The sequence below is a fragment of the Calliphora vicina genome, chromosome 2 (genome assembly GCF_958450345.1).
Source record: "Calliphora vicina chromosome 2, idCalVici1.1, whole genome shotgun sequence".
Taxonomy (NCBI): Eukaryota; Metazoa; Arthropoda; class Insecta; order Diptera; family Calliphoridae; genus Calliphora; species Calliphora vicina.
In genome coordinates, this window is record NC_088781.1 from 58,179,301 (window position 1) to 58,192,885 (window position 13,585).

At 32.1% G+C, this 13,585-nt stretch overlaps 1 protein-coding gene across 1 annotated transcript; it reads right to left on the bottom strand.

Moving 5' to 3' along the window:
- Positions 1–1,093: 1,093 nt before the first annotated feature.
- Positions 1,094–12,973, bottom strand: LOC135950482 (thioester-containing protein 1 allele S1-like). Its single transcript, XM_065500021.1, has 8 exons — positions 12,950–12,973; positions 11,407–12,227; positions 4,415–4,676; positions 4,086–4,353; positions 3,943–4,030; positions 2,583–3,666; positions 1,664–2,176; positions 1,094–1,591 (listed from the first exon to the last, which is right to left on the bottom strand). The coding sequence occupies exons 1-8, from the start codon at positions 12,971–12,973 to the stop codon at positions 1,103–1,105; spliced, it is 3,549 nt and encodes a 1,182-aa protein (XP_065356093.1). The 3' UTR covers positions 1,094–1,102.
- Positions 12,974–13,585: the final 612 nt, after the last annotated feature.

A 13,585-nucleotide genomic window follows, 5' to 3' on the forward strand; every position in this document is an offset into this window, starting at 1 on the left:
AATATATTTTTTGCTGCAAATTGTTATTATAACTCCGAAACTACTGAGCCGATTAAACGGATTAAAGACTATGTAAATTTGAACTTTTCTAAGTTTACTTCACTAATATCGGTCGAACCCTATTTGAGATATCATAAATTATGCGGTGAAACATCTAACAAAATTCAGAATTTTGGAAAAAAAAATTTAAAAAAGAAATCTATCCATAGAATTAAAAAATTTTACTATTTTTGTACTACTGGACCCCAAAATTTTTTCGATTTTGTTGCCTGTGTAATCATTGGCTACGACTACGCAAAATTTTACCCCGATCAAACCACCCGTTTAGAAATACCAGATTTATTTCCAAAAACTTTTAATTCTGTCAATTACAGTTTCCAACATATTTAGAAATATCAATTTACTTTGTATGTGACTCACCCCCTGTTCCGATCCTTCCCATTTTTGGTTAAACTTCTTGCCGTGCTATGAAATTGATTCATATAAAGTTTGAAGACATTTACAATTATAGTACACCAGATATTCGAAAATAACTATTTCATTAGTATGGGTGGTGCCACGCACATTTATCTAATCATGACTATTTTCAGTCACGCTTCGCTCAATGGTACCGAAGTAAATTCCTCGAAGTTTTGTGGCTTTCACAATTATAGTTCACCAGATATTCCATAATAACTATGTGCCATGGGAGGTGTTTCAAAATTTAGCACATTATAACTTTCTACTGGATGATGATTGAGAAATAACGCATAAAACAATATCGCGCCTCCATATCTGCTGAACTGTTCGATTATACAACTCTAAATCCAACTATTGAAATTTGTGGTAAAAAGATTAAAAACTCTTGATCATTTCAATAATTTTTTTTTCATATTTTTTAACTAGGAAACTATTACCTGGATTCAGAAATTTTACAATTTTATTGCAAATAGTGTCATTGACACAACATTCTTGCAAGGTCAGTTTCGTAGATTTTTGATGTAAGATCTGTTAGTTTCCCATTACTAAAAACTTATTTATTCTTGATGTCGCCAGTTGAACTAAATTTGTATTAAAATATGAGTTTCCATATAAATTGTTTTTATAAAACTTAATTCTTTATTTATAAACTGTAAAATTCCGTATTTGAACGACTTAGATTGTAATAATCGTACATTATAATGGCTGCTGGTTTCGGCATTAATATTTCATTGTTTTTAGCTGCTGGAATTTCTATACAATGGTTAATATTTGCTACCAATTTATCCAAATATAAAACTATCGTTGATTCAGAATTTTTTGACTCGATTCTCTGCACAAGTTTGTTTGCTTTTAAAGACATACTATTTTCTGCTTCCGATGTGAAACCAGAGGGTAAATTTGCTTCCATAATGACCATGTTGGTGGCTTCATTGAGAGTGTCGGAATCGGTTTTGTAAGCGAAACAAACTTCCAAATTCATTTCTTCGTCATTTTTAAAAATTGTTTTGGGTTTTATGTTGAAATATTGAAAATCTTGCTCATTCATAATGTTATATTGTTGATTGAGTTGTACCAAAGAGGCGCCATTGCCCTGCATTTCGAAAGTTATATGGCGAGTGGTTTTAGGTAACTGAAAAAAAAACAAAAATTAAATAGAATTTGTTACACTTATTAGGAAAAATATTTTGCGCTATTTATTTACCTCATGGTTTTGCAAATCTAAAATATTATTCGTGTTCACATATAATTCATCTTTTGCCACTTCAGTGCCCTCCTGATCTTTGGCACTATAGGAAATTGTTAAATCTACATTTTTAAGATTTTTATAAATTTCCGAAAATTTCACTAAAGCCTCCATGCCCACTACCGTATCGTAAGATGATGTAAAGCCACCATTAGCATTACGCTGTTCTATCAGCCATTTTAAGATTGAAGTATGATCTCCTGGGGTGTCCAGCAGTGACATTGCAGCGTATGCAGTAATTTCTATATCGTTGGCCAAGTTATGATCATTTCCTGACCACCACTTGAGGCCATTCTCTTCTTTGCACTGCGATTTTATTTGATTTATAAGAGTGGAGGCATTTGGATGCTTAGCACGTTTTATAATAGTTGCTGTCAATGATAATGTGTAAATATCTTTGATTTTATCTAAATTGGAATTTAAAAATTCTACTCCATTTTGCAGGGTGGTTTGATATTTGGTGGCGTATTTCTGAAATGAAAGATACCCATCGAAGTAATTAATATACCATATTTAAAGTAGTTCTAATTGACTGCTTCTCCTATCTATTCAAACAAGTTATCTAACAAATTTCATGAATTAGTAATGTAAATATCAAACAATTCCTCTCGTGTTTAAGAAATGGTTTCTACTTGATATTTGTCATTCATTCTTGCCTTAAATAGTTTAAAACTTAGGCTATTTCAACACCAAAGCCAGCATTCGCAAGCAGGTATTCGAAAATAATTCTATACATTCACAACTTTTCCTTTGTTATAACAAACTTTGTTACATCATCAAACATACCAATGTTCATTCTTGGAGAAGTACCAGGTTTCATACTTACTACTACTTATTTCATTCTACACTTAAATATAAATTTTACTTTCTTGCTTACTTCATTCTCCAAAAATGCCAGCAGTATAAAGGCTGTTAGTCCATATTCGTTTTTATGATTTGGATTTAATAAATAACCCGTGAAAATAAACTCCCCATTTGATTTTTGCTTGCCGGCCAAATACTCCAAGGCAGATTCAATTATTTTCTCCTCGATCTCCAAGAATTGAGAAGCTTTAATAAAGTAACGCACCACATAGGCGGTCAGCCAAGTACTGGGCTCCTCATCGGTTCCCATGCCAAAGACGCTATAACCACCATTCTCATGACGAAATGACAGCTGTTGCTGGTAGGCAACTTCCATCGAGGAGCGTAAACTTTCCACCAAACCCTTCTCTTTGGACAGCTTGCCATTTGCTTTAAGATATTGTAAAATTAAGATACTGGGAGCAAAATTCACCATATTTTGCTCACCACAACCAGTGGGCATTTGTATTAGATCATGGAAGTTCTCCACTGTGGGCACTAAATAATGACCACCCACAGAAAAGGTAATATACTCAGAATCGGGTACACTATCTACTGGCTCTTTGATGCTAAATGTTGAGGATATTTTCTCTCCTTGGGGAATACTTAGATATAAAGCCTGAATTTGTTGTTTCGGTACACCTTCTGGTTCAACTTTAAGTTTCTGTAAAACAGCATCAGAATACAAAGAACTTGAGGCTATAACTTTCAGACTTATTTCACCCGCTAGTATAGGATATATAAGGAACTTAACAGTTTTGGCCTTATCTTCCGGTACAGTAATGAATTTCGTTTGTTTTTGGTCTTCATTTGATTTTTCCACACCCTGTATTGTTGATTCCATGAAATAGAACTCCTGCTCATTATTATATAAAATCACTTCTGCATCTACAGTCTGATTGAGAAAATTGAATATTGTGACGGGTACTGAGACAATTTCACCACGTTTCACTGAATATGGTAAATTTAGTGATATGAAGAACGATTGTACGGTGGTGATATCTGTGGGTCCATTTACTATACCAAATCCGGTGACATCGTGATTTGAAAATGCAGTTATGCGCCAAGTGGTTATAACGTCGGGAATTGGAAGAGTTAATTTGGTGACAGTTTCATTGCTGCAGGAAAATATAATTATGTTTTAATATTCAATGATAAAACTACTTGACTTTAACTTAATTTCAGTTAAAATTTAAGTTTACTGTTAGTACATGTCAATATAAATTAATGAATATTCTATAGAAATTGGTAATTAAATGGCTCCGTTAGGATTTGAAAACAGATTAGAATTAAAAGTATGCAGAAATTTAGCTTTCTATGTATTTTAGGAGCTTTAAAAACCTTCCAAAATATCAAAAATCTCGAAGTTTTTCGAAGTTTTGACTCGTACTTACATTACAAAATTATCAAATATCCAGGTTTCCGGAAATTTTTGACGAAAACGATGTAAATGCGGAAAAGGTGGACCGCGGGGTTTAGGACCTGTCGATAAATACATTAAAAAACTACTCCAGAATTCACCATTAAAAACACTTACTAAGAACATTCTCAAATGGATAATGAGCATTGGTTAAGGTCAACAGACCTGATAGTAACCCAGGATATACCGAAGCCGCAATGGGACTATACGATATTTCATTATTCAATTCTCTCAATATGGTATGCTTCTTCAAATCGTATGAATTATCTAATAAATATACACCTAAATCTACCGCCAAGATACTGACATACGATCTGGGTTGTGCATTGACAGTAATTGTGACTTCTTCGCCCGGTTTCACTTGTTTGGGAGCTGACAGTGAAATCTGAAATTAGTTAGGAAATTTGAAGAAACTATCAAATTTAAGATGGTCTTAATTATAATACCTGATTTTCGAATTCACATGGAAAACTTAAACGCATTTCTTCATAACGTAAATTGCCTTTGTGTACGTAATATACATAGATGAAGGACTGGGGTATCATCTCAATTGAGGGTGTTATGCTTATGATGTGGGACTTTTGATTGGTAGGTACTTTTATATGTCCGGACTGTATGAGACTGGCATGCCCCATTACCGTGTACATCAGGTAAGGAATGTTTACAATAGAACTGACCTCAATGAGTACGGGTTTTCCGAGTTTTAGCCTGAAAATAAAGACATATTGTGAAAGTTTATATCTTTTAAAAATGTCACTTCTCAACATATGTATCCTAAACATAAATAAACATAGATCGGAAATACTTCTTTAAAATTCCTAAGTGGTTTGAATTTATTAGTCAACACAAGTAATGGTGTTATATTCGGCTGTGAAGAGTCTTATATACCCACCAATCTAATACGGAAGTTGAATCTGCTAAAGATATTTATAACAGATTTATGCGTATTTAAGTGGATTTTATATAGGGGCTATGGTGAAATATGAACCAATCCAAAAGTCTGTTGTTATTTTTACGTAAAACTTATTTTTTCTGAATTATTTTTGGAAACTGCTAATCTATAGGCATTTATGTACAATAGAGCAATATTCATAGGAATAACGAGGACAAAATTTCAATGAAGTGGCTGCAATATAGTTAAAATATATTGAAAAAAAGTTTTGAAAAATATCATGTTCTTTGAAGGTTGTCTCACATTTTGGTCCATAACATGACCGATTTTGCCAATTTTTAATACCAAACATTTTTGAAAAACAAAAAATATTGGAGGACAATTCAATACACCCTTAAACAGACGGAAGGACATACCTAGATCACCTTAGATTTTTATAAAGACCCGGATATATATATTTACTTGGGTTTAGGGCGAATATTTCGATGTGTTAGAAACGGAATCACAAAATTTTTGGTGGTGGGTATAAAAACTATGTAAAAACAAAAACAGTGCTCGTATGTGTGATGTTGTTGAGTAATTCTTTTGATTGAGTTATTTTCTAGTTTCCGCTCTATGTGTATTTCTCTATGATCCGAATATCAGCCGTTTGAGAGCTGGATCAATTGATAAATTACACAGTGCAACAAAATCGACAAAATTTTGGAGGCTTTTTAAACCACTACATAATTTTGATGTATTGTGATTCCAGTAGTATAAAAATGGTACAGTTTTTATACCCTACACCACCATAGTCTTACACCCACCTTAAAGTATACCGATCGACTTAGAATCACTTTCTGAGTCGATTAAACGATGTCCGCCCGTCTGGCTGGTTGGCTGGCTGGCTGTCCATGTAAACCTTGTGCGCAGAGTACAGGTCGCAATTTTGAAGATATTTCGATAAAATTTGGTACATATAATTTTTTCGGCGAAGGCTTTTGAAACTGGCTGAAATCGGTCCATTATTTCACCTAGCCCCCATACAAATGTCCTCTCGAAATTGGACTTTATCGGTCATAAATCTTTAATTTATATATGTATCTACACAAATTTTGCTCCAAATAAGTTTTATATATACAAAATTTATGTTTCCAAATTTTGTTACGATCGGTCCATAATTAGTCATAGCTCCCATATAGACCCGCTTCCGAAAATCACTTTGACGCGCTTAAATCACTTAAAAATGTTGGTATATACACAAAATTCCACGTAAATAACACAAAATAACGTAAATATAGACATAAATCACACGACCTAATTTTATGGTGATCGGTCCATAATTGGTCATAGCTCCCATATAAGGCCCACATCCGAAAATCACTCACGAATATAAATTACTGATATTTTAAAAGAAAAATATTTTTACTCATTTACTTGGTGTAGGGTATTATATGGTCGGGCTTGACGACCATACTTTCTTACTTGTTTATTTCTATGGATAGATTTTTTTTTTTAAATTTTTTTCTAAAATTGTGAATTTAATCGGATCATTAGTTTCGGAGTTATAATATCAACTTCAAGCAAAAAATATATTTTTTATGTGAAAATATAAAATTTTTTTGTTTTAAAAAATTCATGATAAATCGAAAACGGCAGAAATTGTGAATCAATAGAGCTACTGTCAGTGAATCAATAGAGCTACTGTCAATAGAGCTACTGTCACAGATAAGCATCTTCGCCCTCTTCTGTACGTGGTCGAGTAACTCCAAAATAGTCTTCGGAGCACCGGCCCACACATGAGAGTTGTATTCCATTTTAGGTCGGATGTAAGTGGTGTAAATAGTAAGGAGATCAAATGGAGTGAAGTATTTCTTACACCGTTTTAGGAAACCAAGGCACTTGAATGCTTCTTTCGACACTCGAAAAATGTGTTTTGTCCAGCGGACATCGCACTGAATTCTCATGCCTAGAATATCAAGAGCTTCTGATTCCTTAATATTTATACCACCCATAAAAAACAGATGGAGCAACATGACCTGTTGTGCGTTTGTGTGTTAACATACAACATTGAGTCTTGAGTGCATTGAAATCGTCTCTATTATCACAACCCCATTCCGAGATTGAGCGTATAATTCATGTTTTGCCTCATTGCCCCAATCTCCAACAGGCTTGGTCTATAAATGAATGCATACACGCAGAGAAAAAATATAATTGGGCATGGTTACTGTAACCATTTATATAGTGTTACAAGTTTTTTAACTATATTATAGTCACAGTAACCATTTACAAGATTGTGGTAACCATAATATGGTTAACTTACGATTCACATGATTGTCTCAACCATATATATGGTTACAGTAAACATATATATGTTTGTGGCACCCATATTTATGATGAATAATTTTATCATAATATGTTGTTCTCAGATTATGATAAGCCTTAAGCTTATCAGATTATGATAAGTCCTTCATCATATATATGGTTGTCACAAACATATATATGTTTACTGTAATCATATATATGGTATGGTTACCACAATCATGTAAATGGTTACTGTGACTATAATATTGGTAAAAAACTTGTAACAATATTGAAATGGTTACAGTAACCATGCCCAACTATATTTTTTCTCTGCGTGTATGAATGGCAAATGTTGCTGTCATCTGCAAAAGAGTAGATAGGGTTGGAAGTTTGACGTAGAATGTCGTTTATAAAGATAAGAAAAAGAGTAGGAGAAAGGATTGTGCCTTGCGGTACCCCTGAATTGATCTTGAACTCGTTTGATGAAATTCCATCTATAACAACTAGTATAGTGCGATCTCTGAGAAAGCTCGATATAAATCGAGAGCAGTTATTACCGAATAAAGAGCTTTTATAAGTAAACTAGCTAAAACCCGGTGTGCTTCGCTACCCGTACCGTAAAGATTTACAATATATTTAGTCTATCTAAAATTAGTTTCTGTTCATGTGAAAAACATGGATTTTCTAGATTTAGTCCGCAAACTTGCAAAGACTGACGTTGAGCTTTATCAAGTATCATTGCAAATACTAAGCAAATAGGAAACTGCAATCGAATAAAATCAAATGGCATTTCCGAAGTTATAATTCCCAGTTATAAAGGTTGCTCCGATTAGATTGTTAATTAATTGCCTTACTGTAAGTAGAGTGCCATTACAAATACGCAAACAATCATACAAACAAACAAACAAACAAACACACATTGACTTTTATATATATGGGGCATTTCATGTCAAGTGAACCAACTTTTGAAATCGATGTCTTCCGATCGGGATGAAATTTGCACAGACACAATTTTTCAACAACATCGGTCGAGAACTCTCTGAGTTATAGGGGGTAAAATTTTGACAATTTGGTCAAACAGGGGTTTTTTCTTATCCATGTAACTTATTACCTATTGTTCTTAGCAAAATGTGTCCCAAATAGTATAGATAGCTATTTCTTCGATCTTTCGAAAAAAATATTTAAAAAAAAAAATAAAAAATTTTTAATATTTTTTTTCCGAAATGAAAAACTTTTTTGACTTTTTTTTAAAATGGGTCCTTTTTTTTCTTAAAATAAAGTTTAGATATTTTCCTTGAACACCTACTTGGTCGCTTAGTGGCATGCGAGTGGGATATCTATCAAAATAAATATTTTGTAACTCAAAACATAAAATTTTTGACTTTTTTTGCAAAATCAAAAACTTTGTTGACTTTTTTTTTTCAAAATGGACACTTTTTTAATCTTTTTTTTAGGTCAAACAAAAGCTTAGATATTATCCTTGAAGACCCTTTTGGTCGCTTAGTGGGATGCGAGTGGGATATCTATCAAAATAAATATTTTTTAACTCAAGACTTACAATTTTTATACCCTCCACCACCATAAGTGGTGAATGAGGGTATATATAAGTTTGTCATTCCGTGTGTAACATTGAGAAATATTCATCTGAGACCCAACAAAGTATATATATTATTGATCCTTATGAAATTCTAAGTCGATTGAGCCATGTCCGTCTGTCTGTCCGTCTGTCCGTCTGTCCGTCTGTGTAAAACACGCTCACGTCCAAAATACGCAAACAAACTTAGTAGAGTTACAAGAAAAATGTTTATTATTGTCCTAAGCAGTTTGGTATTGAAAATCAGCGAAATCGGTACAGTGGAACCAAAGTTATGAATGAAAATGTGGGACAACCTCAAAAAAAAATTAATAATTTTCACATATTTTTGGACATTTTTTGTAAATATATTGCAGCTAATATCATAAAATTTTGCACTCGTTACTTTTATGATAAACGGAGTAACTCTGGTGAAAATTATAAGAATCGGTCCATGATTTCTCCTAGCCCCCATACAAATTTTTTCCCGAAATATGGTTCTATGGTCTATAAATGCCTACAGAATAGGAATATCCACATAAAATTCAGCAAAAATAAGTCTCGTGGTAAAAGAAATTATATTACAAAATTGTTCGTGGATCGGCCCATATTTGACCATAGCCCCCATATAAAGTACACTTCCGAAAATCTCTTAAATAAGCATAAATGTCTTATAAATATCGCTATCAAGTTGAAATTCGACATGAATAATCCCCATATATACCAAAATCGCTGTACCTAATTATATGAAGATCGGCCGATAATTGGTTATAGCTCCCATATAAGGACCACTTCCGAAAAACACAATAACCTACATAAATATCTAAAAAATATCAATATCAAAACAAAATTTCACACAGATCCGTAATTTATATTTAGAAATCATACTACTGGATTTTGTGAATATCGGTCCATATTTGACCATAGCTCCCATATAAGGTCCACTTCCGAAAATCAGTTAAGTACTCATATATCTCTTATAAATATCTTTATCATGCTAAAATTCGACAAAAATTATACTCATATATATAGATATCACTGTACTAAATTTTATACAGATTGGCCGATAATTGGTCATAGCTCCCCTATAAGGCCCATTTCCGAAAAAAGATATTAACCTTAAAAAGTATTATAAACATATCGATATCAAAATGAAATTACGCACAGATCCAGTAATTTGAATCCAGTAATCATACTTCTGGATTTTGTGAATATCGGTCCATATTTAACCATAGCTCCCATATAAGGTCCACTCCCGAAAATCACTAATATCCTCATACATGTCTTACAAATATAGTTATCAGGTTGAAATTCAAAACAAATTTATTCAATATATACAAAAATCGATGTACCAAATTTTATGATGATAGGCCCATAATTGGTCATAACCTCCATATAAGAACTTCTTCAGGAAAACACATTACCCTGCACAAATATCCATAAAAATCTACAATCAACCAAAATTTTACACCGATGAGTAATTTGTATCCAAGAATCGTACTACAAGATTTTTTAAATATTGGTGCATAATTCGGCATAGATCCCACATATGATCCACTCTTGTTAATAGCGTTGTTTATATGAAATTCTACAAAAATAGCCCTTAAATACTTAGGACTATAATAGGTCATAGCATCCATATATTAAACCAAAATAGTACACAGATCAGTAATTTGTATTCAAAAATCATAATACTGAATTTTGTGAATATTGGTCCATAATTGGCCACAGCTCTCATATAAATACATAAAAATCACGTAAAAATATTTTATGACAATCGAATCATAATAGGTCATAGCTCCCGCATAAGTCCCACAACCAAATATTTTGAAATTTGTCTAAATATATTTGTATACCCTTTTTTATACTCTGTTTCTTCACTTGAGGTTAAAAGGGAAAAATGTTGAGGTCCAGACTTAAACTCGACAACACTTCCCCTTTGCGCATGTGAAATTTCATTAAAATCGGACTAAGGGTTTAGAAGTTACAGATTTGTTTCCCTCTTTTTTTTTCTCATACCACTGTGCGCCACTTTGACACTCAGATATTGTAGATCGTTTAACCCAGTTCCAACAAACTGTTTACGGTTACCTATGTAAGAAAATAATAATGTACACGAAGATTTAGAAAAATTAAATTTAGACGACAATTTCTCAATTAAAACACAATAATTAACTGTGTCAAACGTTCTAATAGGAATTTCAGTTATAAATTGCTGAATTATATACAATTTTTTGTACATTTGAAATAAAATATCTTCTGCGTAAACTAGTCTTTCTAACAATTATTATATTATTTCAGCTTTTATACCATCATATTTAGGTGGAGGGTATTTAAGATTCGGCACGGCCGAATATTGTACTCTTACTTGTTTACTTTTTTTTTTGCAAATACGATTTTTTTTTCCAAATGGGCCCTTTTTTTAAAATTTTTTTTGTAGTCAAAAGAAAGCTTAGGTCCATTCCTTTAAGATATTTTTAGTCCCTTAGTGGGATGCGAGTGGGATATCTATCAAAATAAATATTTTGTAACGCAAGACATACAATTTTTTAATTTTTTTTTGCAAAATCAAAATTTTTAAAAAAAGTCCCATATTGGAAAAAAATTTCGATTTTGCAAAAAAAAATTAAAAAATTGTTACAAAATATATATATATCTATATATAGATAACAAAAACTAGATAAACTTACTTTTCACCCAACAACTTTAGGCGACAATAGAATTCCCTATTGTTCAACATTAAATTCTCGCTTACGTAGATATTAGGCAACATTTCCTTGGAATCTTTAAATTGGAATTTATGATTTGCATTTTTAACGTGTTCAAACTCAAATGTTGCTACACCATTCTCATCCAAAAATGCTTCATACACAACATCGCCATGTTCCATGGTAACTGGCGTCTTGTGATCCAAAACAGCAGCTCCAGTCCAATGTTTCACATAAACATTCAGGCTATAGGGTTTGTTATTTTCAAATTCTATCGCTTCGTATGGAATCTCCAAATTATAACGTTGCCTATGTAAGTCTATATTTTTCTTTTCGGTTTCAGTTGTCCCCGTGTGCTTGTCAGTGAGTTTAGCCTTGATGGTTAGACTGTTGGCATCATTAACATACTTTTCATCTTTAATATTGAACTCGACAAAACCCAAATTTTCTATGTCAATATATTTGGTTTGAAACAGAGTATCTTCACAATTGTCCCACAATTCAACTGTGGCATTACCTTCGACGTGTCTGTCAAATGTATATTTTCCAAAAATTACAACCTTAATGTAACCATCTTCCAAAACAATATCCGATGGAGTTTTTAAGTACACACTGAATTTTGGCAAAACATAGTTGAGTATTTTAATGGTTTTATAGTTGGAGTAAGAATATTTTCCACCGAGAACAGCTTTAATAGTCCACACTCCTAAGGCCGGATATTTGGACAATTTGAATTGTCCGGTATAAACACCATTTGTGAGGTAAAGGTTCCTAAATTGCTTAACACGATTATCATCTGTATCCTAAATAAAAAGTTAAAAATATAATGAAATGATGTAAGAAAATATGTGCAAATCGCACTCGTTCAACAATACTGTATTAACTCAAAATTTTTAAAAATTCACTTTTTGCAAGAAATCAACTAACAACATCAATATCTAACTACTGTAAAAATTTCAACGTATTTCGATTACTCTTTCATCTCGAAAACCACATTTGAGACCATTGACGTGATAATTAGTGACTACCTTGTATCAACAAAAAAGTATTATTTTGAGTTAATACAAAAATTTTAATAGAAATACATCGTATATTTTCATAAAAAAATGTATTATTTTGAATTGAGCCTTTATTCAAGTTAAAAATAATCAAATTGTTTTATTTAATTTTGGTTGTATTTTGAGTTGATACTGTTTTGTTGATATAATAATACAAAAAAATATGGAGAAGTTTTAGAAAAATGGTATTAACTCAAAAAATAGATTTATTTTGCAATAATTGCAAAAATGTTAAAGAAAAACAATGTAAATGTATTTTCAAATGGAATTTGCTTAATATGATGTATTCGGATTTTCAAATTCTCTTAAAATGTAATCACAAACAGTTTTTGCCCTCTACTGAACATTTTAAAATTTTGAGTTAATACAGTATTGTTGAACGAGTGCGATATGTATGTATGCATATTATTTTTAGAATCTGTTTTTTATTATTTTGAAAGAAATCAAACAAAATTAAGAATATATACTGCTAATGGTTTCATTTTATACATTTTACTCACCAATATATCGACACCTACAGGTTCATCAATATTTAACGGCCTTGTATGTTCATCCAATATCACAACTCTAAACTTAACCAAATCTTGAGGTTTATAGACCGCCTTATCGGTTTGTATGTATATTTTGGGACCATAATCTGGTTGAGCGTATAAAAGACTCTCATTTTTAAAACTCACTCCCGATAAGCCTTCAGCTTTTAACTTGTAATCTCCTTGCGTTAGTTTTTTCGGCAAAAACTCTATTAGTTTTGATTCATATGGCAGTAAATTAACATCTTTGGACTCATTGAAACTGGGACCCTCAATGGCAACACGTAATAAACACGGCTCTCTGGCCTCGTGCAGAGAAACTACCACCGAGTATTTACGATTTGATTTAATAATACCAGGGCCATTTATTGAATAGTAGCTGTTAAATAAACTAAATTTTTATTTTCAAATATTTAAATATTAATCTTAACATGCAACACCTTTCACAGAATGCTGCCAGCACCATACAAAGCATCAGTAAATACTGATTAATCCAATGATGTTTCATATTGCAAAACTTTAATTGTTCCACACACAAATCTTAATTTATTTAACCGTTTCTTACAACCTCTG